We start from the raw sequence: 26,856 nt of genomic DNA, 5'->3' as shown, positions 1-26,856 counted from the left end.
AATCCTAACAAGATACAGGATTAAAATGTTTTATTTTATATATGCAAAGCAGAAATATGTAGGATGGATGTTATCCTTATCTTAGTTAAGTTGTAGCTGCATCAAGTAGTTCTGGATCATTTTCTTTCCTTGGCTAACTTGTTTATTCTTTACCTGACCACTCTAGGAAAGATTCAGTAGCATTGTAGGTGGGTGAGGTGTTTATGTTCTATTTGCTAAAAGCCTTAAAAAAATCCTAGGCCTATGCTGCTCATTAATGCCAGCTTGTTGTGCCTGCCCTGCAAATGCTGCTGTATTTTAATGTATTTTTATATTGTTGTGAATTGCCCTGAGATTTTTTGTTGTTGAAATAAATCATTTTAAATAAACCATTTTCCAATATATGTTCTTATTTACTTAGTGGTGGTACTTTGGTAGCCCCAGCATCTTCATTCTAACACTGCCAGCTATTTCTCAGCACGCTTTTATAAAGGTGTCTGCTAAGGTTCAGTGTGGATTTTCAGGCTGCCAGAGAGACACCAGTCTTGCACACTGTTTTCCTCCTCAACAAACCTGCCTGCCCGAATGGAAAAATGGCAGAGGTCCAGTGCCTAATTTGCATGAGACCTGTGCTTGCTGCTGAACTGTAACAGATTGTGTTATGGAAGAAATTGGAACCCCGTAACAAAAAGCAGTTCAACATATTTTTTAAAGAAGACACTTCATGTTTCTCTTTTGTCCCTTATACAGTGAATAAATCAAGAGTTAACAAAAGTTGAAGTAAACTGTTGCTGCAAACTGTACTGAAACACTGTAAAAACCTTGATAGCAGAATGCAGCTGTGAAAAGATGTTATTTGTTTCAAGTGACTTAACTTCAAACTACACCTTGTACACTGAAGATTCTTGAAATACCCAGATATAATGTGAAGAACATCCATTTCAAATTACATGGGTGGGTTTACAAAAGAAGACTTTCCAACAGCATAATGCGCAGCCTTCACATAGATGGTGCCCTTTTGGGTTAACATGGTATGGCTGTTAGCTTGTCACTGGCAACACATGTACCCAAAGCACTTGCGGGAGGGCACTGAGAAATCCTTACCAATTTTGCAAAAGGTTAGTATATCTGAATATAATCTTTTAAAAACTAGATGTTACAAGTTTCTAAAAACAGCTTTTATTTAAATTGACGTATTCTGTGATGACCAATATTTTCCCACAAATAAATTAAACTGAGAACCTAAGTGGACTTTGTTCCTTCAATTTTTGCAAATACATGGAAAATCAGTGTGGTGAGGGTGTGTGACGAACAGGTACAGATCAAACATATGTAGGCATTTGACACATGTCAGTCCATTCAAACTCTCAAAGATATTCCTAAGAATTTGGATTGGGGTCGACAACCATTTTATAAGCTCATCAAGGGGCCAATGTACACAGAAGTTTTGGAAACCTTGTTTGGTGAGACTTGTATTCGGGATACAGTTTCACCTCGGTGTAGCTTTTCTGGCACCAAAATCTCTGTGTTGCCCAGATTTTGTAAGTCACTGTTTGTTGCTGATTGACATGAACAGATGACCTAGACCAACTAAGACCTTCCGTTATCTATCTCCGGCACTCTGCTGCCAGAGATCTTACTGCGGCAGCCCCTCCCCGCCTTCGACTTGCTTCTTGTCATGCTAGTCAATGTTTTCACTAAACAACTTCTTACATAATGAAATCAAATCCAAATGTTGCCCAAATATAGGTTGAACACAAAACATAGGTAAGAATCCCCTTGAGATAAATATTCAATTATCAAAGCTTGACAGAGATAATTTCTGACTGACTGTCCACTTTTGGCTTTTTTGTATAAATCATGCATTTATTCATATATGAACCACCTTGTGGCTCAGTGTCCATCAAAGTGACTTCTAATACACAAGAAATTAAAGTAAGCACCATATGGTTCAGAGAGAAGAGAGGTTTTCAAGAAACCAGAGGAACTGGAACTACCGCATAGGGAGATTGATTTATTCTCCTCTTGGCAATGTTACTGAAAGGTCTAGTTTGACTTGAATAACCTGCAGGGAGACAGTAGACAGGAACCTGTGACTTATTTTGGGAGGGCAAGGGGCTGCTGGCCTACTGGAAATTTCCCCAGCTGTTGTTGAAAGTTCACCAGCTGAACACTGGAATGAATGTCTTTCTGGAAAAACTTGCTGAGTGCTTCAGGAATCATCTACATGTTCATTGAAATCACATGTTGATGATATTGGACGGAAACAGGCTATGTAGCAGGAAACATATTAAAAGATAGGGCAGTGGAGATATATAATTGGCATGTGTGTGTGTGTTTTGTAAGAGCAGTGCTTTTTTCAGGGGGTACTCAAGGGTATGCAGTACCAGCTCCTCTCTTTCTTTGGTTAAAAGATGTGACTCTTACTGTAACAACTTCATGGTGAGTACCAGCACATATTTTTCTAGAAGAAAAGCACTGTGTAAGAGCAAATGCAGTTCCAAGCTCTGGAGCAGGTCTATGGCACCATGGGAGGGATATTAACCCTCCAATTGATTAGAGCCAGTTAATCTTAACATCTTGTAAGATCCTGACATCCCACACAGACACTAGGCAATAAGTTTTTCTTAACGGCAACTGGCTTGCAGCCCAGGCTGTGCGCATGTGCACACACATACACCCTTTGACTTTGCGCCCAAGTAAAGTGCCCCCTCCCATGCTTAGACCCTCATTTGCTTTTCAAAATGCAGTCTGTCCAGTTGGTCCCATAGAAAATAATAGTTGCTATGAAATACAGCAATGTCATGATTGATATCAATTTGATACAACTTACTCGTTTATCAATATCACCATGTTGAAGCTGAACAAACCGAGCACTAATAGCAGCAATGTAGCTCTGCTGATTGGAAAAAGCAACTCGCCCAGCACCTTTTGGATATTTGAGTTCAGGATCTGTATCAATTCCTGCGTAACAAACTCCACCATACAGACGGTCCATTATCATGGCTAATTCCACTACAGAAGAACAAAAAACATTGCAGTAACATTAAACTAAGTTGATATACTTTAAATGGGACACATATTTATAAACTATAATGGATTATGGGATGGGAAAACCCATAAGCCATGGATTCTGTGATTTGCTGAATAGCAAAAATAGTGCCTAGAATTAAGAGTTAAGCTAGCAGTGGTGGGACAAAAGGGCAACTTGTACTGTACAAGGCTACAATCCCCGGCACCAGGCAACACCTGCTTGCAGTGCTGTTGTGTTAGGAAGGGGGATAACACCCACTGTGGTGCAACAGTATTGCACAAATAGCAATTTGCAGACAAAAGGAGACAGGTTTACCAGTGGCATTTCATGCTGCCTACTACAGGCAGAAGTAAATGTCTAGACACTTTGTTGCAGTTATTTTTGTTCAACTGCTAGCAATAACCTGTAGTGATGAGAAGGGTTTTAGGACTGCGTGGTTTTGATCCCACAAGGTATTTGCTATACTCTTTATGGTACAAACTTGTGCTTGTACCCATGCCAACTGAAGAAGATTTGGTTTCAAGACACAATTATTCTACCAAGAACTACCTATTAAAAAAGCTGAGCTGCAAAGTAGCTTTCGTTCAGGGCCAGCTCACATGGTTATAAGTGCTATATGTATTCCATCATTCACATGCAGACCTACTTTACACAATGTTATTCATGCAAAGTGAACCCATGTAGAGTGCATCTGTGCCACAAATGTGAAGGAAAGAGTGTGGAAACTGGGGATATGCACGCTTGATCCATTATATATGTAGGATCCATAGCTAAGCAACTGTATTAATCCAATCCATGCATTTACTACATTTAACCTACTGTTTCCTCTGAGTTAATCTATATTGGAGTGGGAACATCCAGCCTGTGGGCCAAACTTGTCCTGCCAGTTTTCCCCATTTGGCTTTTTGCAAGTATCAGCACGGGGAGGGCCTTGCAAGCCTTCCCCTTTCAACCTTTGATGTCCGGATTTTCACAGGTGGGCGTGGCCTATCAGTAAATTGTGATGCCAAGTGATTGACAAGGGGGTTGCCTTGTTCACCTTTCAAAGCTGGCCCACAGGGTGCAGCCAAAAAGCACTGACACAAGCACCTGTTTGATAGCACATCCCTAGTAAACACTTATGAGAATGCCTACTAATAGCTCTTTAACAGTACCTGACAATATGTGAAAGTAACTTGATGCATTTTAAGATTAACAAATTTATTATGGCATAAGCTTTTGTGGACCACAAAGCACCACATCTAATACATGAAGCATAATTCTAAAAAGGCAAACAGATGGGGTGGGGGAAATGTAGAGGAGTAAATGAAATGCAAAAAGAACAGGCAGTGACTATTACATAAAAGGAAAATAGTTAGTGACCAATTAATGAGGCAGTGTAAGTAACAGCACATGCATCCTGGTATTGGTAATCTAACTGTCATGTGTAACTTTTTTAAAAAAAAGTATAATCTTGATTCAAGCCATAGGTGACAGAACTGATTTGCCTAATAAATTTAATCCATCTGATTCTCTCAGTGGAGTTTCCCTTTCAATTGTCTTTGTTCAAAAATGGTTATCTTGAGGTCAGTTACACAGTTTCCTGGTAGACTGAACTGTTCACCTACTCAATTCTGGATATTACCGAAATGTCAGATTTGCACCCACTTATTCTTTTGCACAGAGATAGATCTGTTTGTTCTATGCAGAGTGCAGAAGAACATTGCTGGCAGGTGATGGCCTATGTCACTTCAAACGATGAGATGGTATATGAACTCTTGATGCTGTGGCTTATGTCCTGTAATAGTGTCGCCAGGGCATATTAGAGGAGAACACTGGGATCTCAGTTTACTGCACAGTCTGGTCTTCCTGTTTGTGTCTTTGTTATGTGGCCTGTTGTTGGCTGAAATCAAAGTACTGTACCACAATTAAGCTAGCTTGTGAACAAGGGTGGTATGTGTGTTTAAAATAATGCAATGATAGTGCAATGTTAAAATTTGCTACAGTGCTTTAACAGTTCTATACTTACCAGCTCGTAATGGCCTGGGGACGCCACCAACAAAAATTGTTTTTCGGGGATCAAGAGGCTGAGAACCATCCATCACAAAGTCACTATCACTTAAGTTCCAGGGACGGATCTGGACCTATTAAAACAACAAAGAATAGATTTGCATATAAAGTTTTCACTAGATGTAGATGTAGTTTATTAATGCTTGGGACACAGGTCATTCACATGCAATATAAATAGGTTCAGTACAAAACCCAACAGTATAAAATACTATATAAAACCATTGTGCTACCTAGAATCATACATAAAACCTACATCTTCACAATACTACATAAATCACAGTAACATATACAGAATTTACAAATTGAAAGAGTAAAAGTTAATACAGATTAAAAACATTAATTATTAAAAGATATTAAGGTTAAACAAGAGGATCGCCAAAGCAGTCAACTGCAATCTCCTTAATAATTCTTGCCTGGATTTTCATTGCTGCTAGGGCAAAAAGAGAGACCTTGTGGGTTACCCTACAACTGGTGTCTGACAGGAGGTATTTTCTGGAATAGTATGGAATATAGATGAAGCAGAATAGATCCCAGAAATTTGGTTTGTGGATCAGAGTAAAGTGAATAAAAGAACTAATAGATCCTCAATATCTGGGGCCCTGCAAATACACAAGAGGAGTGCCAAGGAGGTATGAGAGTATCTGCCATCAATCAAAGCTGTGGGCATCATTAAGAAATGAAGGGCTTTAAATGCTTGTATAAGCTTTGAAAGGGACACGGGTGGCGCTGTGGTCTAAACCACAAAGCCTAGGGCTTGCCGATCGGAAGGTCGGCGGTTCGAATCCCTATGACGGGGTGAGCTCCTGTTGCTCGGTCCCAGCTCCTGCCAACCTAGCAGTTCGAAAGCACAACAAAGTATAAGTAGGTAAATAGGTACTGCTCCGGCGGGAAGGTAAATGGCGTTTCCGTGCGCTGCTCTGGTTTCGCCCGAAGCGGCTTAGTCATGCTGGCCACATGACCCGGAAAAACTGTCTGTGGACAAACACTGTCTCCCTTGGCCAGTAAAGCGAGATGAGCACCGCAACCCCAAAGTCATTTGCCTGACTTTACTGTCAGGGGTCCTTTACCTTTTTAAGCTTTGAAAACAGTAACCAAGGGGTATGCACTGGCTATAAGATTTGATTTGAGCCCTGATTTGGTGCTGTAAAAATTGGTTTAATTTGGCTTGAACTGAGTTCAAATCAGACCTCTGGTTTAGAAAACCTGAGCCTTTGTCTCTCCTCACTGACTATAATGGAGAAATCAATGAATAGCTCCACATTCTTCTATTTTAGACAGAACTGAATGAAATTTAGAGATATTTATTTATTTGTTTTTGTTATTTACATTTATGTCCTACCCTTCCTCCAAGGAGCTGACGATGGTATACTTGGTCTCCCCCTTCTCATTTTAGGTAACCCAGCGAGTTTCATGGTTGAGTGACCTTGGGACTCCCAGGTCCTAGTACAATATTCAAACCACTATACATCACACTGGTTCATACTGGTCCCATCTCAGTGAACAAAACCTGACAAACTACAGACTAACAGGTACAGGGTGCTTTTAAAGTATGAATTTTAAAAATAACCCTCTATAATTTTTTATTTCTTTTTTGCCATATTAGATGAAATTTGCTAGCATGATAGCTCATTCCGAGGAGAAGAATACAGTGGTACCTCGGGTTACATACGCTTCAGGTTACAGACTCCGCTAACCCAGAAATAGTACCTCGGGTTAAGAACTTTGCTTCAGGATGAGAACAGAAATCGTGCTCCGGCGGCACGGTGGCAGCAGGAGGCCCCATTAGCTAAAGTGGTGCTTCAGGTTAAGAACAGTTTCAGGTTAAGAATGGACCTCTGGAACGAATTAAGTACTTAAACCGAGGTACCACTGTACTGCTAAATTTCAGAAGGATTGGTGCAGGATATTTAGAGCTAGGCACCTTTACATTTGATTGAAAGGATCTCAGAAGGATAAGTGCAGACAACTAAGGAATGGTGTTGAATGAAAAAATATATAAACAGTTCCAGTCTTTTTTGTGTCCTGCTCACTGGCATTAAAGTCAGGAACTAAATACAAATCTGATTTAACATGCTGCATGTTTAACATGTAGGGGCATGTGGCAGGGGCAGAACCAGAAGGACTTGAACATGCAGCATTTTGCATGCAAGCAACTCTAGCAGAACTGCCAAAGAGCACAGAACAGACAAGAACAGGGCTGATGTATTACTTCACTGTGACTGGAGAGCCCTGATAAGATCCACTTGTTTAGTTGCTGTCTTTCAATATTCAAGGTACTGAACTTTTTATATCAACTGAATATATCCAGATGTTTGGGTCCAAGGATCAAAACAGTTATGAAAATTCTAGCAGAACCACTGCAGGGATCTGAGGAGGATTAACCTTCTTCCCTGCAGCAGCGATCCTGCTGACCCTCCACCACTGCTATTGTTGAAGGGGGAAAAACAGACACATCAAATGCTGGCCCTAAGTAACAACTTGCTTCTAGCTATTTTCATCACCATCCTCTTGGAAGCAGCCTTCATACAATGACAGTTAGCCATGTTAGGTTCACTTACTGGCTTGTCCTTGATAGTAGGGCTGGAAACACACAGATAAAGCTTTCCATCTTCTTCAATGCAGGCATCAATCAGTGCTTGAACAGAGGTCTCCTCTTGGAAAAGAAGGAATGCATAACCTGAACAGCACAGAGGGAAAAAGGCTTGAGTATCGTTAAGACATTCTTAAGTATGATCAAAAACCAAAGGGACACAGAAAGGGCTGAACTCCTCAATGCCTTCTTTGCCTCAGTCTTCTCCGATAAAGAAAACAATGCCCGACCTGAAGAATTTGGAGCAAATGATTCAGCAGAGGAAACACAGCCCAGAATAACTAAGGAGATAGTACAAGAATACTTGGCTAGTCTAGATGTATTCAAGTCTCCAGGGCCAGATGAACTGCATCCAAGAGTATTAAAAGAACTGGCAGATGTGATTTCAGAACTACTGGCAGTCATCTTTGAGAATTCCTGGAGAACAGGTGAAGTCCCGGCAGACTGGAGGAGGGCAAATGTTGTCCCTATTTTCAAAAAGGGGAAAAGAGAGGACCCAAATAATTACCGCCCAGTCAGTCTGACATCAATACCAGGGAAGATTCTGGAGCAGATCATTAAGTAAACAGTCTGTGAGCACCTAGAAAGGAATGCTGTGATCACCAATAGTCAGCATGGATTTCTGAAAAATAAGTCATGTCAGACTAACCTGATCTCGTTTTTTGACAGAATTACAAGCCTGGTAGATGAAGGGAACGCAGTGGATGTAGCCTACCTTGATTTCAGCAAGGCATTTGACAAGGTGCCCCATGATATTCTTGTAAAGAAGCTGGTAAAATGCGGTCTTGACTATGCTACCACTCAGTGGATTTGTAACTGGCTGACTGACCAAACCCAAAGGGTGCTCATCAATGGTTCCTCTTCATCCTGGAGAAGAGTGACTAGTGGGGTGCCACAGGGTTCTGTCTTGGGCCCGGTCTTATTCAACATCTTTATCAACGACTTGGATGATGGACCCAAGGGCATCCTGATCAAATTTGCAGATGACACCAAACTGAGAGGGGTGGCTAACACCCCAGAGGACAGGATCACACTTCAAAACGACCTTGACAGATTAGAGAACTGGGCCAAAACAAACAAGATGAATTTTAACAGGGAGAAATGTAAAGTATTGCACTTGGGCAAAAAAAATGAGAGGCACAAATACAAGATGGGTGACACCTGGCTTGAGAGCACTACATGTGAAAAGGATCTAGGAGTCTTGGTTGACCACAAACTTGACATGAGCCAACAGTGTGACGCGGCAGCTAAAAAAGCCAATGCAATTCTGGGCTGCATCAATAGGAGTATAGCATCTAGATCAAGGGAAGTAATAGTGCCACTGTATTCTGCTCTGGTCAGACCTCACCTGGAGTACTGTGTCCAGTTCTGGGCACCACAGTTCAAGAAGGACACTGACAAACTGGAACGTGTCCAGAGGAGGGCAACCAAAATGGTCAAAGGCCTGGAAACGATGCCTTATGAGGAACGGCTAAGGGAGCTGGGCATGTTTAGCCTGGAGAAGAGGAGCTTAAGGGGTGATATGATAGCCATGTTCAAATATATAAAAGGATGTCACATAGAGGAGGGAGAAAGGTTGTTTTCTGCTGCTCCAGAGAAGCGGACACGGAGCAATGGATCCAAACTACAAGAAAGAAGATTCCACCTAAACATTAGGAAGAACTTCCTGACAGTAAGAGCTGTTCAACAGTGGAATTTGCTGCCAAGGAGTGTGGTGGAGTCTCCTTCTTTGGAGGTCTTTAAGCAGAAGCTTGACAACCATATGTCAGGAGTGCTCTGATGGTGTTTCCTGCTTGGCAGGGGGTTGGACTCGATGGCCCTTGTGGTCTCTTCCAACTCTATGATTCTATGATTCTATGACTCCATATGTACGTTTCCATGCGCACACAGGAGTTTCCCTTGCACTGCTATCCAACACTCCACTGTTTCAGGTGGGTGTTCAGGAGAATGGGGACCTGCAAAGTTTTCATACCAGTATCGAAGCTACCTGATGAGATCCCAGGCCATGTTTTAAAACTTCTGGATAGTGAACAACTGAAGAGAGTAGGCTCTCAAGCAACACATACTCTGCCTTTTCTGAGTTTTCTTTTTAGGGTGGGTAGACTGCCCCACCTCAGAACAATAGAGAGGGAATTCACAAGGTAATCTCACATTTTTACTTCCTCTGTTTACAAATGGGCTGTAGAAAAGTAGTACATACTGTACTATAATAGGGCAGATGCCAACAACACTGAAGCTACCTTCCTTAATGCTTATTTCAAAGGCTGTGTTGACTCATTCATTCTCTTCCATCTAATAATGTTCAGTAAATGGATGATAGACTTCAATGGGACTCCCTTGTAAACTGACTCTACAGAGAACTTCTATATGCTGCAGAAGTGGCTGGATGTCACCCTGAGTGGACTATGGCCCCTTTGGGAATAGCTATTTCCAGGGCCTGATACAGTCGTACCTTGGTTGTTGAATGCCTTGGTACTTGGACATTTTGGCTCCCGAATGCCGCAAACCCAGAAGTGAGTGTTCTGAATGTTTTTGGGAAGATGAATGTCCAATGGGGCTTACGCAGTTTCCAGTGCAGAAAGCTCCTGCAGTCAATCAGAAGCTGCACCTTGGTTTTCAAATAGTTCCGAGAGTCGAACGGACTCCCAGGACAGATTAAGTTCGACATCCAAGGTACCACTGTATGTTTTAAGAATACAGTCCATAGCTACTGACCAGCTGTAGAGATGGATACCTGAGCTCCCCATCAGGAGGGTTTGAAAGCTTGCACACTATTTTGCGACATTTTAGTTTACCTAACAAAGGTCCTAATATTGGTTTTGGATTTTTTCTTATGAGTGAATATACTTATCTTTACTTTTTGGATGTACTACAAATAAGTTTGGTTTTGTTTGAGTAGGTGCATGTCTTTTGTTGAATTGTCATGTGGTATATTAAAAGTAAGGAAAGTAATTTAATTTAGTATGACATAAGACCTTCACTTTATTCTGGTAAGGAATGAAATACACCTTGCTCCTCCTCCCACAGCAGCATGCAGTGTTACCTCTCATACAGAGAAATGATATACAGTGGTACCTCGCAAGACGAATGCCTCGGAAGATGAAAAACTCACAAGACGAAAGAGTTTTTCGTTTTTTGAGTTGCTTCGCAAGACGATTTTCCCTATGGGCTTGCTTCGCAAGACGAAAACGTCTTGCGAGTTTGTTTCCTTTTTTTTTAAACCGCTTGAAGAGGTGCAGTTGCGACTGACCGTGCTCCGCAAGACGAAAAACATCGCAAGACGAAAAGACTCGCGGAACGAATTAATTTCGTCTTGCAAGGCACCACTGTACAGGCTTTGAGGGCTAGTTCACAAATTGGAAACAGTGTCTGTATGTAAATTTGTGGAGAAACTATATGATGAACTGGGCTACATATTGAGACTAACCGCAGTCATCAGCAGCCACTTTCACAAGTGTGTTGACACTTTTCTCTAGCTACTATAAATATAGTAATGGATGCTGCACTTTGTTATGTGTACTGCCCAAGTCACCACACAATCATGTACAGATAAAGAATAGAGGGAAGCATGGCTCACATGTGTGAATGAGCTTCAAGTCTCTTCAAAAACTGCCTTATATGGAGTGAAGAACTCAGAAAAGCAATACCTTTAGGTGGAAAGTAGGATTTACTTTCTGCTTTGTGAGGCCAGTCAACGACCAGAGGTCCAAATCGTCTGAAGCTAGCAGTAATTTCATCTAAAAAAATCAATCCAAATAATTGAGTAAATGTATTGGCCTGCATTTCCTTTCTTAACATTTTCCACAGCTACTTGTGAACCATTTAATTAAGTCTAACGTAATGGTAGGGGACGTGGGTGGCACTGTGGTCTAAACCACAGAGCCCAGGGCTTGCCAATCAAAAGGTCAGCGGTTCGAATCCCCGCAACGTAGTGAGCTCCCGCTGCTCAGTTGCAGCTCCTGCCCACCTAGCAGTTCGAAAGCACGAAGTGCAAGTAGATAACTAGGTACCACACTGGTGGGAAGGTAAACGGCGTTCCCGTGCACTGCTCTGGTTCACCAGAAGCGGCTTTGTCATGCTGAACAACATCAAACCTAGTGTTATGTAAAATACAATTGATGAAGCCCAGGAGGGGGAAACAAGGCATTATTCCGGAAATCCTTGTCAAGATTCTGTGGAACTGTAGTAAGCTTCCATTTGGATTTTATGAACATACAAAGACATATGTGGAACAGAAACTAGCAGATATTTGGACTCTATGAATGAACTGATCTATTGGGACTTCTGTTTACATTGTTCTACTTTATGTGTTGATTATGTGCAAGAGAAGTATTTGATACTGTGATAAAAATACAGAAGAGAATTGTTTATGTGAATGCACAGTCGGTTACATTTTGTGTGTTTGTTGGCTTAGTCATGCTGGCCACATGACCTGGAAGCTGTCTGTGGACAAACGCCAGCTCCCTCGGCCTATAGAGCGAGATGAGCATGCAACCCCAGAGTCGTTCGCGACTGGACCTAATGGTCAGGGGTCCTTTACCTTTAACGTAATGTAATTTTAAATGGCTCGCATTGAAAGTAGTTCTGTGTGAACTCTCTTTCATGGAACCATTTGGGTTTACTAAACATTCCCGTTGAACAATCTTTGAACATTGCATTTGAAATGATTGCTTGCAAATCCCCGGATGGTTTTCCACACACAGAAGCCCATTGACCTCTCACGAGTAAAAGCATCTACTTGCCTTTGTGAAAGAGAGATGGGTAACTGAAGGTAGAGGCGGCTCACAGTAGACCACGCTGGCAGGAGTTTGAGACAATGCTCCTGAGCGCAGGAGTACTGTATGGAATTTGTAACAGTTACACTTCCCCCACCACTTCCCCCAGGAAAGCCCACTTCTGTTTACCATTAAATTGGAACAAATATCAATTCGTTTTTCTATGGATCGATGCATGTTCTGATTCATTGGTAAAGAATGGGTTTTCCCAGGGAAAGCGGCAGGACAAATGAAAAACCATGTCTACAAAGCATGGGACAAGCAGAAAACTTACTGTGCTTTCTAGCAATGGGACAAGCGGAAGTGAAGAGGAGCCCATAGTCCGGCAGGCTAGTTGCAGACTTTGCAAAGGAAGAGGATTTGAGGGGGTTGATTGTAAAGGTTAAAGAAGGAATTGGCAGGGAGGATAGACCTCATTTTAAGGGGGTCTGGGACCAACTTGAAACGAGGTGCCTGTTTTCAAAGCTTTTTTGGCCTCACTTATTTAAAAGCTGAAACTATAATTAAACTAGCTTTTCAGAGCCGTGAAAACCAAACTCTTATAGACATACTTTTATTGATATATCTTTCAAAAACATGGAAAGACAATACAAAAGCAGCAATGCTTTATTTTTAAACTGTTTGTACCAATTGCATTCCTGCTCTTGGAAGGGGCAAGCGTGCCCTGCTACCTTCTAGAGGCAAGAGACTAAGGGTGGTTTATTCCTTTGGGAGAGTGGACCATGTTCTATAAAGTTTACTTTGAAGTTAATCTTACTGATTTCAGTAAAGCTTACTTCCAGGCAAGTGCATATAGGATCGCAGTATCAATTCCATATCTATTTGGTTTTTCCAAGACCCACCCCCAATCGAGCAATTCACCTTCATCAATATCTGGAGGAAGACCACCAACAAACACCTTCCGAGAGAAACGTTCTATCCGTTCTCCATTCTGATGAGCAGAATAGCATGTAGGTGAATTCAACACGCCTACTTGGTCACTATGACCATCATCCAGTAAGCCATCATCTATTGGAAAGAGGGAAGAACGTCCTGTGGGGGGGGGGGAGAGAAAGAGAGAACAGAATTCAGTGTTATTTATGGATTCTTTATTCAAACCTCTAATGGTCAGACTAGATGTCATTGAAAACTTCACGCTGGAGATCAGTAGCTTTGGGACCATGATACGGGAGGAAAAAGTTAAAAACACACCTGCTACACGGCATAGTCCCAATTCTCACACGCACACCTCCCCGTGTTTAAAAATAGGTATGGGTTTTTTGCATGGGGGTTACGTTCTGCCTTGCCCCCTTTTCTGGCCACTTCCAGGTCGTGGAATGAACACATGCGCAGTTGCAGACTTGCATAAGTATAAAACAGTCATTGCCTGTATGTGAAATATGTATTCACAAATTTTATGTATCATGCAGTTGGACTCTTAGTAGCCTTGGGCATGCTACTATCTCTCACAATCAGCATTCTCACCTGCAAGCTGAAGACAATAATAGACATCCCTATAAAGCTGCCATAAGGATTACTAAGTTCACATAAGTGAAGTGTTTTAATGCACTATACAATGCCAATTCTGCAATGCGAAAGAAAGAAAGATAGATAGATTAAAGGAATTATGTTTTCAAATACCAAAAAAATCATTTTTGCCAATTTTAAAATATTTAAGGAAAGCAAATTTCAAAAGTAAAGCAAAAGATTAATGTGTTGCTTTAATAAAACTATATTGTTTTGAATAAATATAATTAGAACTGTTACAATATCGGTGCTTCAGAGTTCAGGCTGTGATCCATTGTGGGATTACCATTTTAACCAATGTGGAACTCGCTTGCTCAAACAAATACAGAATCCATTTACAAAAGCCACGCTTACAATATAGAATTCATAGCAGTCCTGTCTTTCCCTGGTTTGTTCTCCATTAATCCCTTTGCAATACTATCCAGGCCTAGTTGCTGTTATACTGAAGCAAAACATTAACTAGGATAAAAAGGACAGTTTGTTTAAGAGATTTCTTTTAGTGGGCATTGCTCTCCAGTTACAATAGAACAGATTTGGGTAGTAAGAGCTTGGCTGGGTACATAAAGGTCAGCTGGCTCATTCTGTTGTTGAACCGATGCTTGTAGGGCCCTAACTAGCTTTGAATTTGCAGTAATATTTTACCAGGGTAGGAGAAAAAGGAATTGCAGCTATTTTTTATAAAAGATTACTTGATATCCAGATGGGACCTTTAGTAGGATTACATACACCCACACCCACTTACGTGCATTCCACTTGAGTGCAACCACATCTACACACGTCATAGTTAAATAAATGATTCTGGGATTTCTGAAGCAGCAAAATGTTATTTATAAATTGTTTAATAAAATTATTTTTTTAAAAAAGTAAGAAAGTAATAAGTATTGATGCTTCAGACAGCAGAGAATTAATTTTTTTTATGAAAACACCCTAAAAACTAGCAAGTAAACAGTCCAATATGTTCCATTTGCCAGCAATTGTCAAACTGCACATAAAACCAGAGGGATGTCATACATATTGCTAAATCTCCTATGTTCCAATGAAACTGGGCATAGATGCCTAACTGACTGGTTCAGAGGAAACTACAGAAGATAATGGTATTTCAGAGTAGATTTTTCTCAGTTTATTGGGAAAGCTTTTGTGACTGAAACAAATTTTAATTCAGCTATGGTGTGAAAGCACCTGATTGGCACTGAGGCTCAGCAGCCAGACAGGAGTTTGCTTGGAAACAAAAACACGAAACAGCAACCAAACAAACGAGACAATGCTCACCAGGTGCTGAAAAAAAATATTATTCATTGGGTGGTGTCCAGCAAACTCATTCCATCTGCGCAAGGATGTCGGATACCACACAGTATTTACAAAAGCATTCCTATGCGCCGTTATTATGGCTAACACTTTCTGAATATGACATCTCGTCACCAGAGGCAGTAGATACTTCTTGTATCCGGAATGAGAAGTTTCTTTGTCTTTTCAGAGAGCACTCCCAAAATACAAAGGAACGTCTTATTCAGAAGGAAAGTACTGCCTCTGATGAGAAGATGTCATACTCAAAATGTGTTTCCCATAACAGAACTTAGGAATGCTTTTCTAAATAAAGTACTCATTTTTTTAGTACCTGCCAAGGTATGCCTTTTCGTTTTGTTTGGTATTGCTGCCCTTCTTTTTTCCTACAGATTGCCTATGAACTCATTATGCTCGGAATGCCTCCTTTAAGGAAATAAACATACACAAGGTGGTGGTTGTTTTCAAAAAAGAGGGAAGGGGAAATATTGTATGTAAATGAAATTTATCCAGACTCATTTCTGAGTATTTAAATAGCAAAGTGGCTCACTGTGACTTATTTGTGAAGGAATTTCACAGAGTGAAACAATCAGATGGCCTTTAATATGGGCTCCACATTGTTTTCAGTGCAAAAAGAGCTGCTTCCATGAGAGCGTTAGTTACTTCTGCTTGGATAGGTTTCCATTAGTGAGGCCAAGGATGCTGACAGGGTGCTTGGAGGGGTATGACGTACACTTGTGCACTCAACCTTTGTACATCTTGGCTGGACAGGGTAAAGAGGATGATTGGCTGGGTCCAGGAGACAATGAATGCTTCACTGAGAAATGAACCAAATTTTGGTCGCCTTGATGGCAACAGTTATGAGGCACTCCTGTAGAAGCTGTTTTTGGCCACTGATGATTTTGGTAACAATTGACTGTTCACTGATAACTTTTCCCCCAGGGAGTCTCTCCAGCAGTTAGTAACAATTTAGCTCCAGAAATCCTAGATGAAGCTGATTATCTAAACCAATTTCAGTATGACTTTCAACCTTGTATGGAACACTTGGGCCACCCTTATGAAAGATCTACACAGGAAGAGAGACAGAGGGAGCCCATCCCTGTCTGTTTTTTTTTAAAAATCTTTAAAGTAAAGAAAAAGGTGGTGGTAGACAGTTGGCCTGCCCTATGATGCTTATGTTAAGAGTTTCCCAGGCTATTTAACATAAAACCACCAAATGAGGTCATTTGGAGATTTGGAATAAAGCATAGTAAGTATTATACAGAAGACACCTGCATTTCTCCTTCAAATCCAATCCAAGTGGGGTTGTGAATATTCAGAACAGGTATTTGGAGTTAGTAATGGTGTAATAAACCAAGACTCAAACTAGATAAAACTAAGATATAACAAAAGTAATGTTTGTTAGTGTGAATTGACCAGAAAATAAAAAGGGTGGTCTGCCCTGGATGGGGTTCTACTCCTATTAAATAATCTGGTCCACAATTTGTGTGATGCCTTAAAATCGGGCATTGCAGATTATATGTAGATGTTTTAGATGGGATGAAGTGTTTTGGCTGCTAGGATATGCCAGTTACAATCTTTATTAAAGACATGTGCCTAGCTAGAGTCACTTATGCCTTGGCAACATCCAAGCTGGAGTACTGTAGTTAACTATTATTTGGGGGCCACAAATAATTCAGAATGCAGTTGCTAGGTTGTTTGCTAGGACATCTAGAAATGAATATACTTCACCTGTAAATGAAGATCTTTCATAGCTACCAGTTCATGTCCAGGGACAATTGGTTTTGACCTATAAAGTTCCATAAGGCCATGGACCATGATATCTATTCCCTTATGGCTGCTAAACTATCTGCTGAAGACCTGGTTCTTCATTCCCCCACCATAGGAGTAAGAAGAGCAACTTCTTGGTACTTCCTTGTTGTTTTGAAGACCACACTCCCCGATACCTATTCACCAAACTTGATGGTTAGGCACCAGGAAAAAACAGTTACTTAATTTGCTGCTGGAGATGTCTCATTTGTCATTATTTTACTGTTATTTATACCATATCTATTATTTTCATATGAAATTGTGAGCAACCTGGAAGGCTGCAAGTCAGACCAAAAATATTTTAAACAAAACAAACCAAAGACTTAGGATGCAATTTCATGACTGTGGAGTCATGCTATCATGAGGTTCCTTGCAAGACTATGCAGGCCACCACCCTAAAAGAGGTAGTGGAAAGATGCACTTTTGCCCTAGAGGAAAGAAATATTTGAAAAAGGAATGGAAGAATTATAACCAAACCAAAAGAATCTGAATAAAACTATGGTGAACTGATACGAATGCCAACTCCACAAAGCAGGAGAAAAGAACATTTAACATGCTGTTAGCCTCTTAACCCAAAAAGCTCATGTTGTCATAGCAACAACACCCACATAATTAAGAAAACACCACAAAGTGAAGTGCAAAGGGCAGAAGGAGAGTCAAACGTTCTCTCTTTTGCATACGTAACATCTTTCATCACTACATATTAACAAAGAAACATCCTCCATTGGAAACAGGGTGCTATCTAATGCTGTCTGTGCACAAGCAGGGCAGACTTCCATTTACGTGGTGAGGGTTCCTCCTCCTGCACTCCTTTCTGCAGCCCCCACCCCCACCAATGTGTCCCTAAAATCTGCTCCAGAGGGTTGGGGGAACCTTCAGAGCAACATTTTAAGAGAACACAGGAGGGAGAAGACAAAGTGTAAGTTTGCTTCCGTGGTGTTGGATATTACTGAGACAGGTGTGTGTGTGTGTGTGTGTGTGTGTGTGTGTACGCGCGCGCAAGCATACATGTTCACCAGCCAATATGCACAAAGCTTCCCAAATGATAGTGGTTGGCACCCACTCACTCACCTCCAAGTATTTGGAACAAATTAGCCAGCTACAAAATGGCACCCTGGTAAGGAAGTGGATGACCTATAAGGATTATTGGTACCTTTGTGTATTTCACCTTTAGCTGTGATTTGCAAAGTGTGGGCCAAGCAATTGCTATCAGAAATAATAGAGTATCAGAGATTTAACACACGAGTTTCATCTGGATTCTGTGCAGAGTGGGATGTGTGCTGACATGGATACCACTGAATTTCTTGGTCCTTTCAGTAAGTTATGTGGAATTAATGAGGATGTGTTGGTTCTATCCAATACAGTGAGCCACTGAAAAATATGTAACCATGGATACATATGCATTTTATGTATCTTGGAGAATATCAAATTTAGCTGCCCAGGTGAGAGCACCTGAAACTGCAGGTTATGATTTTCAGCCACCTAAATATGGGAGTTTACATTCTGGAATGCTACATATCCTCCAAAACAAGAAGGCAATGCTACCCAATTTCGCTTCGTGGTGACCAGGGGCACTTTTCCCCATCTCCCACTGGAATACCAACTATGAACTTATATAGAGGTAACATACCTTTGTCACAGCTATACATGCACTAGTGACTTCCAGGTTGGCTACTATGATACTCTATATAAGGGGTTGCCTTTGAAGACTGTTCAAAAACGTCAACTGGTACAAAATATGATGTCTTGACTACTCATTGGGCCCAGGTGGATGGAACAATTTCACCAAAATTGTGCCAGCTGCACTGGTTACCAGTGCGTCACCACTGGTGATGACCTTTAAAGCCCTAAACAGCTTGAAAGTAAGTTACTTTAAGGGCTACCTTGCACTTGATCTGCCTATCTGTTCATTAAGATCTACTTCAGAGGCCCTTTTCAGAAACCTACCTATTAAAAAAACAATTAGGCACATGGAAACAGGCCTTTTCAGCAGCTAATTATGGAACTCGATTCAAAGCAAGATATTGCTACTTTTAAATGAGCCTTGAAGACTCATTTTTTTGTGATCTTTGAGGGCTAATTTACAGATCTAGGATCTGTAAATTGGATCATGATTTTGCTGACTGAGCTAGATTATTTTTAATTTATTGTATGGTTTGTATATTTTTGGATGTAACTGTGTATTTTTAAATGGTTTTATTGTTTGATTCTATGGGTATATTTATGCACAGTTGCAAACGAGATTGGGAGGCAGTGGTGCCTAAAAAGTGGCCTAAAAACCTGTGAAATATATAAAGAACATAAATCTGAAGGTCCTTTAAGCATCTAACAGGGACTAATCTAATTAAGTCTGTACATTTCCTTCTGTAAACCTTCTTGGGGCAGTTAAAATATGAAGGTATCATGCCTTTAACATCACACCAACCTTTTCTCTTTTCCCTCCCATGTTATATTGTTAGACTTTAGCCTGATGGAGATGTTTGAGAAGTCAATCACTTTCTCAGTATTTTATGATGGTTCACTTGGTCCTAATAACTGTATTGCCCCATTGTGGATTTTGGGTCATGGTGACAAGAATCTCTTTGCTGTGGTGTTTCCCCATATTTCTCTTAATTTAAATCAATATATTATTTACCAATGCCCATTGCCATTAGATAGTGGAAATCACTTATGTGTCTCAAGCAATGAGTCCCAAAGAACACATTTTATTTTAGTGCTATATTTACAGGAAAGTACATATAGCATTGCTTGAGATAACCATGGCTTTCCAGTGTTGCAAAACTGGTTAAAATTTCAGATATGGACCTTCTCGGCATCAGCAATTACATTCTCTTTTGCTGTAGTCCATGGTCCGCTTTGAGAAGGCTATTCTTTTCTTATCATGACTCCAAAATACATTCGTTTCAATACTTCAGTTTAGAGTTTATCTTGTCTCACTGTTTCAAGGCAGGCCAAGCCAGGACACTTCAAAAGCAGGGGGTAAAACAACAGTAGCCTCCCCATTATGCATTACAGTAATCTAACCTTAATATTATGTAGCCTGGACAATTCAAACCCAGTTACTAGGTCCAAATATACAGTTTCATGAGGGACTTGCTCCAATCCCCGTGGTTGGAAATCTGATTAACCAAATGTAATCAAAATCCATCCATGATCATCTGTGATCCATTCATGATCATCCTCTCTCTATAGACAGGTGGTCTTAGCCTTTCCTTTACACGGCATCAAACTATTTTCCTTCATGACCCAGGCACTCGGTCGTGAAATTAATATTTACCCTATTAATAAGTCATTTAAGCTGAGTATATCTGAGAATCCTTGTTTGAGATCTGAACCACTAGATGTGGAGCTATGCTTCTAAGAGTTGTTTTAGTCTATATAAAACTGTATATTGAATCTGAAACTTGCTGATGGCATGAAACAACATTTTTAGGAGGGGAAGGTGTGTTTTTTAATAAGCCTATTCAGGAAATATTTATTATAAACAAGAATGTGAATAAGGAGGGAGGGAAATCAAGCATCAACATTTAGATAATACTAAAATCAGTATCTAAAGCAGATAAAGATTTTGCTGAAGTGTGGTCATGCAAAATGAAAGGAACAATCTATTATTAAAAATCAATTGTTAGTTTACCACCAACTTCAACGAGAAGTAAATGGCACCTTCAGAATCACTGATTTGGAGTAATTATCAGAATAACAGCCAATCTAACCCCAATCAGCATTAGATTTATTATAGGAAACAGAAGGGAATTACCTCGTCTTCGCCCATAACTCCTTGCTGCATGTAAACAAAGGACAAATGGTAAAACATTTGGAAATACAAATATAATGTAAGTGATTTGTGTGCATACCAAATTTAGTCTGCAGTGTTTGTTTATGATGTGCATTTTTACTTTCATTTGATAATGAGCACCAGAGACACTTCCTATGCAAGTATGAAAATGGTTTGGATAATTTTATTTAAATTTTAATATTTTAATGCCTTATAAATTCTGTTCGTATTAGTTGTAACAAATATCACATACTGCGTGTAAATATTTTAAAACTGTGTTTCCCATTTTCAGCTTTCAGGATGGAGTATAAACAAGATGAACAGAGCTTTACTCTTAACAGAGAGCACTTTGATTCTTTTCAGTGTAGAAATATGCAAATGAATCTGAGAAATGTCCTGACTCTTGGGACATTTTGTACTTCTTTTGCAGTGGTAATACAAATACTATAAGCTATGACCTTCATTTGCCATGAAAACAGCTGGAAGAAAATTAACTCAAAGGCTTTTGTCTCAAACAAAAGACTCCTTTTGATCTTAGATTAGTCTTGCAGATAAGTAAAAAAACAAACCCCTTTGACTGGCAACTCAAGTGTGACAGAATCACTGCTGACTTTTTTGCAGTTTAAAGGCTCAGATTGTTTCACATATAGCTGTAATAGAAGTCCTGATCTCTCTCTTGGCCCTCTACTCTGGCCACAAATAGCCACATGACATTATTGTGCCAGACTCTGTTCTCTCCAATTTTTAAAAGTGTGGAAAAGTATCATGCATAGGTATGGAAACCTTGGAATGCCACTGCCTGTCTGTGTCAGTAATAACACACACACACACACACACACACACACACACACACACACACAGAGAGAGAGCTTTTTCACCTCATATGGGTCTTCCAGAGAATAAAAATATACAATATACAAAATTTAAAACATTCATTAAAATACTAGAGAATTAAACATAAGAGCAGCATTCACAGTGCAAACAGCTCACTGTATGGGAATGGCTCATGTGGTTCAATTCAGGCATCAAGCAATGGCTTGAGGTAGTCATATTTTAGGACCTAAGCCACAGTATGAGCCCAACAGGTAAACCATGGTTTACAGCTACTTGTTTGCTTTCATTTCTTAGTATTTACATGCCATCCTCAAACATAATTCAATTGATTCTTACTACATTGACTTCACTCCTGTCAGCTATCACCCCCTGTGCAAAAAGTCTCCCCCTCCAATATCATCAACCATACATGTATGCCGTTTCTTTCCAAAGATTATCATCCAAGTACAAGCGTATTTACCTAACAATTGTAGAAAAACAAAACAATTAGCTAAAATAATTGTTCAAACTACAGATAGAACGAAACTTATATTTCCATTGGATCTTGCAATAAATAATAATAATAATTTATTTATACCTGCCCATCTGGCTGGGTTTCCCCAGCCACTCTGGGTGGCTTCCAACAAAATATTAAAATACAATAGTGCGTCAAACATTAAAAGCTTCCCTAAACAATAATGGTACAACAACGTACCAGGGTTTTATATACATATGTATACAAGCACATAAAAGTCTTCAGAATAGAGAAATCCTCCTCTGGCAGACTGGAAATGTCTCTAGTATTCAATCATTAAGATTACAGGCATTTTACAAATTAAAATACCCACAATATACAGTGTCTAGCAGTGGCATCCTCCCAGGGCAGCGGCAATGTACTTGTTGATACAAGGGGAGAGTGGGGCAAGGTCAGGGCAGCTCTGGATTCACTGTGGAGCTGCTACCACCACCACCACCACCGAGCTTCCTTAACGTTGCTGCTGCCACCACCTTACCCCAACCTGATGAGCTCAGCGCCACCATCAATATACTACTGCCTCCCCTCCCCAGCCACAACTGTCATTTACTCACAAAGCCTAAGTACAGCTGTATTATCAAGTATGACCACATGCAGCAGGTTGTGGAAAGCACTCAAATGAGCCTAATTGCAAAATAAGAAGGAAAATAACTTATAATTTGTTGTGGTAGCACTAGAAGCATGGTAGCACTAGAAGGCTGTGGTGATGGATTCTGACAAATGGTACTTCAGACTCCATGATGAAGCCACCTATTACCATGACAGCACTTTGACATGACTAATGCAATCTGCTACAGAGAAGACTGCTGTGATGCCCTTAAAGCAGTAGAGACAAATGATGAATGCTAACGAATTTCACCTTGACTGACACAGAGGAATAAACAGTCCATATGGCTTCTAAAAACTGCTCAACCAAGCCAGCTGCATATTTATTGACAGTTGCACAGGATGCAGGGCATCTGCAAAAGTATCATCCAGTATCTCACCATGGAGTAAAAAAACAACTATCAGCCTTTTGGTACCTTAAACTCTTACATATTTGGCTGCAACTCTACATCAATAGAAGACATAACTCATGTGCTCCTTGAGTGCCCTTTCTATGAAGATCTCAGAAACAATTACATCCACCCATTGCTAAGATCGCAGAGGGGTAGGTCATCTCTTGCAAATACCTGTTTTTTGCTGTCTGATGTTGAGAGAGCGATATCCTTTAGAACATCTAGATTTCTTGTTAAGGCTTTACATATTTCGTGTAACAAAACTTGAGGGGGGAATGGGGAATGATTTATCCACTAGGGGTCAGGGAGTAGAAATGTTTATTAGTAGCAGTATTCCTGTTATTATTATCTTATGTGTGTAATGGCTGCTTGCTAAACACAATAAACCAAATTGACTGACTTAGGTGGAATCTACACACATATATAAAAAAAAACATTCTGAAAATTCTTTCTTTAAAAAAAAGCATTTTAAAAAATACATCAAATTTTTCATAAGGCTCACCATCGCCATGTAGTGTCACATTGTATATTGCGCTAAAACACACTTAAAACATTTTGTTTGCAGCTCTATAGCTGAGTCCTTAAACTCTTACTGTATTAAGGCATAAGCTTTCATGACCTAAGTCATCTTGATGTGCAGCAGGAAAGGAACAGCTGTTTACACAACAGCACCAGGGTGGCGTCAAGACACTGTAAACCTTGGACTGCTGCTTGGTTTACTGGAGACCTCTCCTGGCAATGAAACAGAACAGGAAACAACTGGAGCGCTTTAGGTTGGGAGGGCATAAGAGTACATAATTGGGCTTGCTGTGCAGCAGCAAGGGCAGCCTTCTTTGCTGCCTCCATCATGCCCTCAAGTATCTGTCCAGTAGAACATTTATGAGTAATATCCCTATGAACTCAGTTTTAGAGACATTGGAAGCCCACTGTGCCATTTTTTGAGTCACTTTGAGGATAAAATTGCAGACTTGAATGCTGCTGCTGATTCAGTGCCTGTTGATATGTCTAATGAACCTTCTTGTGGGATCAGTTTTAGTTGTTGACACCTGCCACCCGCAGCTGTGCAGCAAATCTTATGCTCTTTTGACCCTTGCCCTTCTAGGTCATGTACTAGCCATGGCAAAATGATTGAGTGGATTCAGAGCATGACAGAGTGGTCCACATTGTCTTGGAAGAGATGATGGTGGAAGCTCTCCTTAAAAAATAACTACCTTCTCTGGTCATTAAATAGCTCCGTTGGTTAGAGCATGGTGCTAATAATGCCAAGGTTGCAAGTCTGATCCTCATATGGAACAGCTACATATTTCTGCATTGCAAGAAGTTGGATTAGATGATCCTCAAGGTCCCTTCCTACTTTACAATTCTATGATTCTATGAATACACCTTTTCTAAGCAAGGTAATCAAGAGGATAGTGGTAGTTCAGCCCTCACCACTTGGCATGCCTGACCCTGATAATCTCACAGTCTATTGTAATGTACTACATGTGGGGCTATCCTTACACTTTTTTTGGAAGCTGCAGCTAGAGCAAAATACAGCTGATAGGGTGCTCAGTAGGACAACAGTTCTGAAAGATATGCCCTGGCTGAATAAAAGCCACCTAGTTAGGTTCAAGGTCCGTTTGCTAACATTTAAAGCCCCAAACAACTTGAAAACTGGGTACCTAGCTGACCACCTTCCCCAGTAAATCCAAGCTTTAAAGTCCTCTGAGGAGATTCTGCTGGGCATTCCACAATCAGTGGATTGTCACTTGGTAACAAAATGGGAGCAGGTCTTTGATAGTAACACTTTTCTAATATTCGTTTAGCCAAGCTTTCCTGAACTCCAAATCCTAACTTTTAAATTCTTTTCAGTTTTACTTACGATATAAAAAAAATATGTTTTTACTGAATTGTTAGAAAGTCTAATTTGAATGTTATTGTTGTATTGTTAAATTAATGTTGGTTTTTTTCTGAATGACTTATGTAAACAGTTTAGATCCTTATTTATATTAAGTTACATTCTGTAACTAAATCTCAGCTGCACAAGCAATAAGGCCAACTCAGTCTACTGAATGGCTTGGTTGTCTCACAAGTGTTTGTGGGGCCATAAGATGTCATGCTTTCCTTCAAAGGTTGGGAAGAAAGGGCCAAGGAGAACGCACCTGCAGCTCACTTGCTCAGCAAAGGAGGAAGACAAGAACTGTTTAACCCTATCGCCTCCATTGTGTATTTATCTGTCAAGAACTATATGAAAAGATGTTTCCACATTCTATCCAGAACAGAAAGATGCAGGTATCTGCTTGCAATGTAGCAGAAATGTTAAAGAGTTTTCTGTTCTATATTTAGAAGTGCAAGCATTTCATATTTTACAAATGCAAGAATAAAGTCAGCAATATTCACACACACAAAAAAATCTTAGCCCTGCATCTGAAATTATTGTCAGGGGTTTTATAACTACCAGAACATTCATAATGTAGAGCAAACACATATTACCAAGAGGTAAATTGAGAGAAGCTCATCTATTTCTCACTTGTGTGCTAAAGTACATATTTAGGGAAGGAGGTTGTAAATATGAAATAGTGCTATTTCAAAGAGGTCATTAAAAATTTGCTCCTGTCTTTGAAGTATTCTCTTTGGGGTGTGGCAGGGAATCTACCTTTTAAAAAATATGGTGGTATTATTGCTCTTAAGCTTCTAATGTCCTGTTTTACATTGCTGTTAAGTCTGTGAAGTCATCTATTTTGTATAATTACACACCTTAAAATCTAGATTACTCATGAACACATCACCAAGCTAAGTCATCACAGAAAACTAACTTCAGGAATATGTCTAAAGTTTCTCATTTAAAAACAAACACCTTTTAAGTTTGCACTCTGTAGTGATCTTGTGATTATGGGGATAGAATCTTTTATTATTATGGGTTAAAGAAGCACAGCTGAGGGAACATTCTTTCATCTTTGGTGGACGTGCCCAAAGGTTAAGGCTTACTGGGAAATGATCTACAATGAATTAAAGAAAGTATTTAAATTTACCTTCCCTAAGAAACCAGAGGCCTTCCTTTTGGGCATAGTCGGCCAATTGGTGCCAAAGAAAGACAGAACATTTTTTATGTACGCAACAACAGCAGCAAGAATACTTCTCGCCAAATATTGGAAGACACAAGATTTGCCCACCGTGGAAGAATGGCAGATGCAAGTGATAGACTATATGGAGATGGCAGAAATGACCGGCAGAATCCGAGACCTGGGAGAAGAAATGATGGAAGAGGACTGGAAAAAGTTCAAAGATTATCTACAGAAACATTGTAAATTGTTTGAATGTTAAAATGATGTGGGATGTAAAGGTAACATGGCATTTGGGATATGGTTAAAGGAGATAGGAAAAAAAGGAGTTAAAAAAGAGGGGAAACTAGAGATTTAATAAGTGGGAGCCTATAATTATAAATGAAATTTGAAAGAGGGTTAGAATTTGCTGAATTTGACGGAATAAAGAGGAACACAAAAAAGGGAGATGTGAGGAGGTCAGGAAAGAGGAATACGAAATCTTGAAAGTTAAAAGTGGATTTTTTTTTCTTTTTTCTTTTTCTGTATTATGTGTGAATGTTTTTGTTTTTTGTTTTTTTCTGTGTTGGTATATGTAGTGTTTGATTTTTATGTTTTGTAAAACCCTAATAAACATTTATTAAAAAAAAAAATAAAGAAGCACATTGCACTGAGATTTTCTATTCTACTTC

At 40.0% G+C, this 26,856-nt stretch overlaps 1 protein-coding gene across 4 annotated transcripts in view; it reads right to left on the bottom strand.

The window, feature by feature from the left end:
• CPEB2 (cytoplasmic polyadenylation element binding protein 2) overlaps positions 1-26,856 on the bottom strand; it is a 68,349-nt gene that overhangs the window by 5,612 nt on the left and 35,881 nt on the right. For 2 of the 4 annotated variants that reach the window (XM_083630401.1, XM_083630402.1), the window contains exons 5-10: positions 20,781-20,804; positions 13,289-13,459; positions 11,300-11,389; positions 7,621-7,739; positions 5,022-5,136; positions 2,813-2,994 (exon numbers count right to left, since the gene is read on the bottom strand). In XM_083630401.1, coding sequence (XP_083486527.1) covers positions 2,813-2,994; positions 5,022-5,136; positions 7,621-7,739; positions 11,300-11,389; positions 13,289-13,459; positions 20,781-20,804 — 701 coding nt within the window. The remainder of the gene's footprint in view (positions 1-2,812; positions 2,995-5,021; positions 5,137-7,620; positions 7,740-11,299; positions 11,390-13,288; positions 13,460-20,780; positions 20,805-26,856) is intronic. The other 2 variants (XM_083630403.1, XM_083630404.1) reach the window with 1 other exon arrangement.

This window comes from Podarcis filfolensis (genome assembly GCF_964270895.1).
Source record: "Podarcis filfolensis genome assembly, chromosome: 9".
In the NCBI taxonomy this organism is placed as follows: Eukaryota; Metazoa; Chordata; class Lepidosauria; order Squamata; family Lacertidae; genus Podarcis; species Podarcis filfolensis.
The sequence above is the reverse complement of the archived record's forward strand: the minus strand, read 5'-3'. Positions and strand labels throughout refer to the sequence as shown.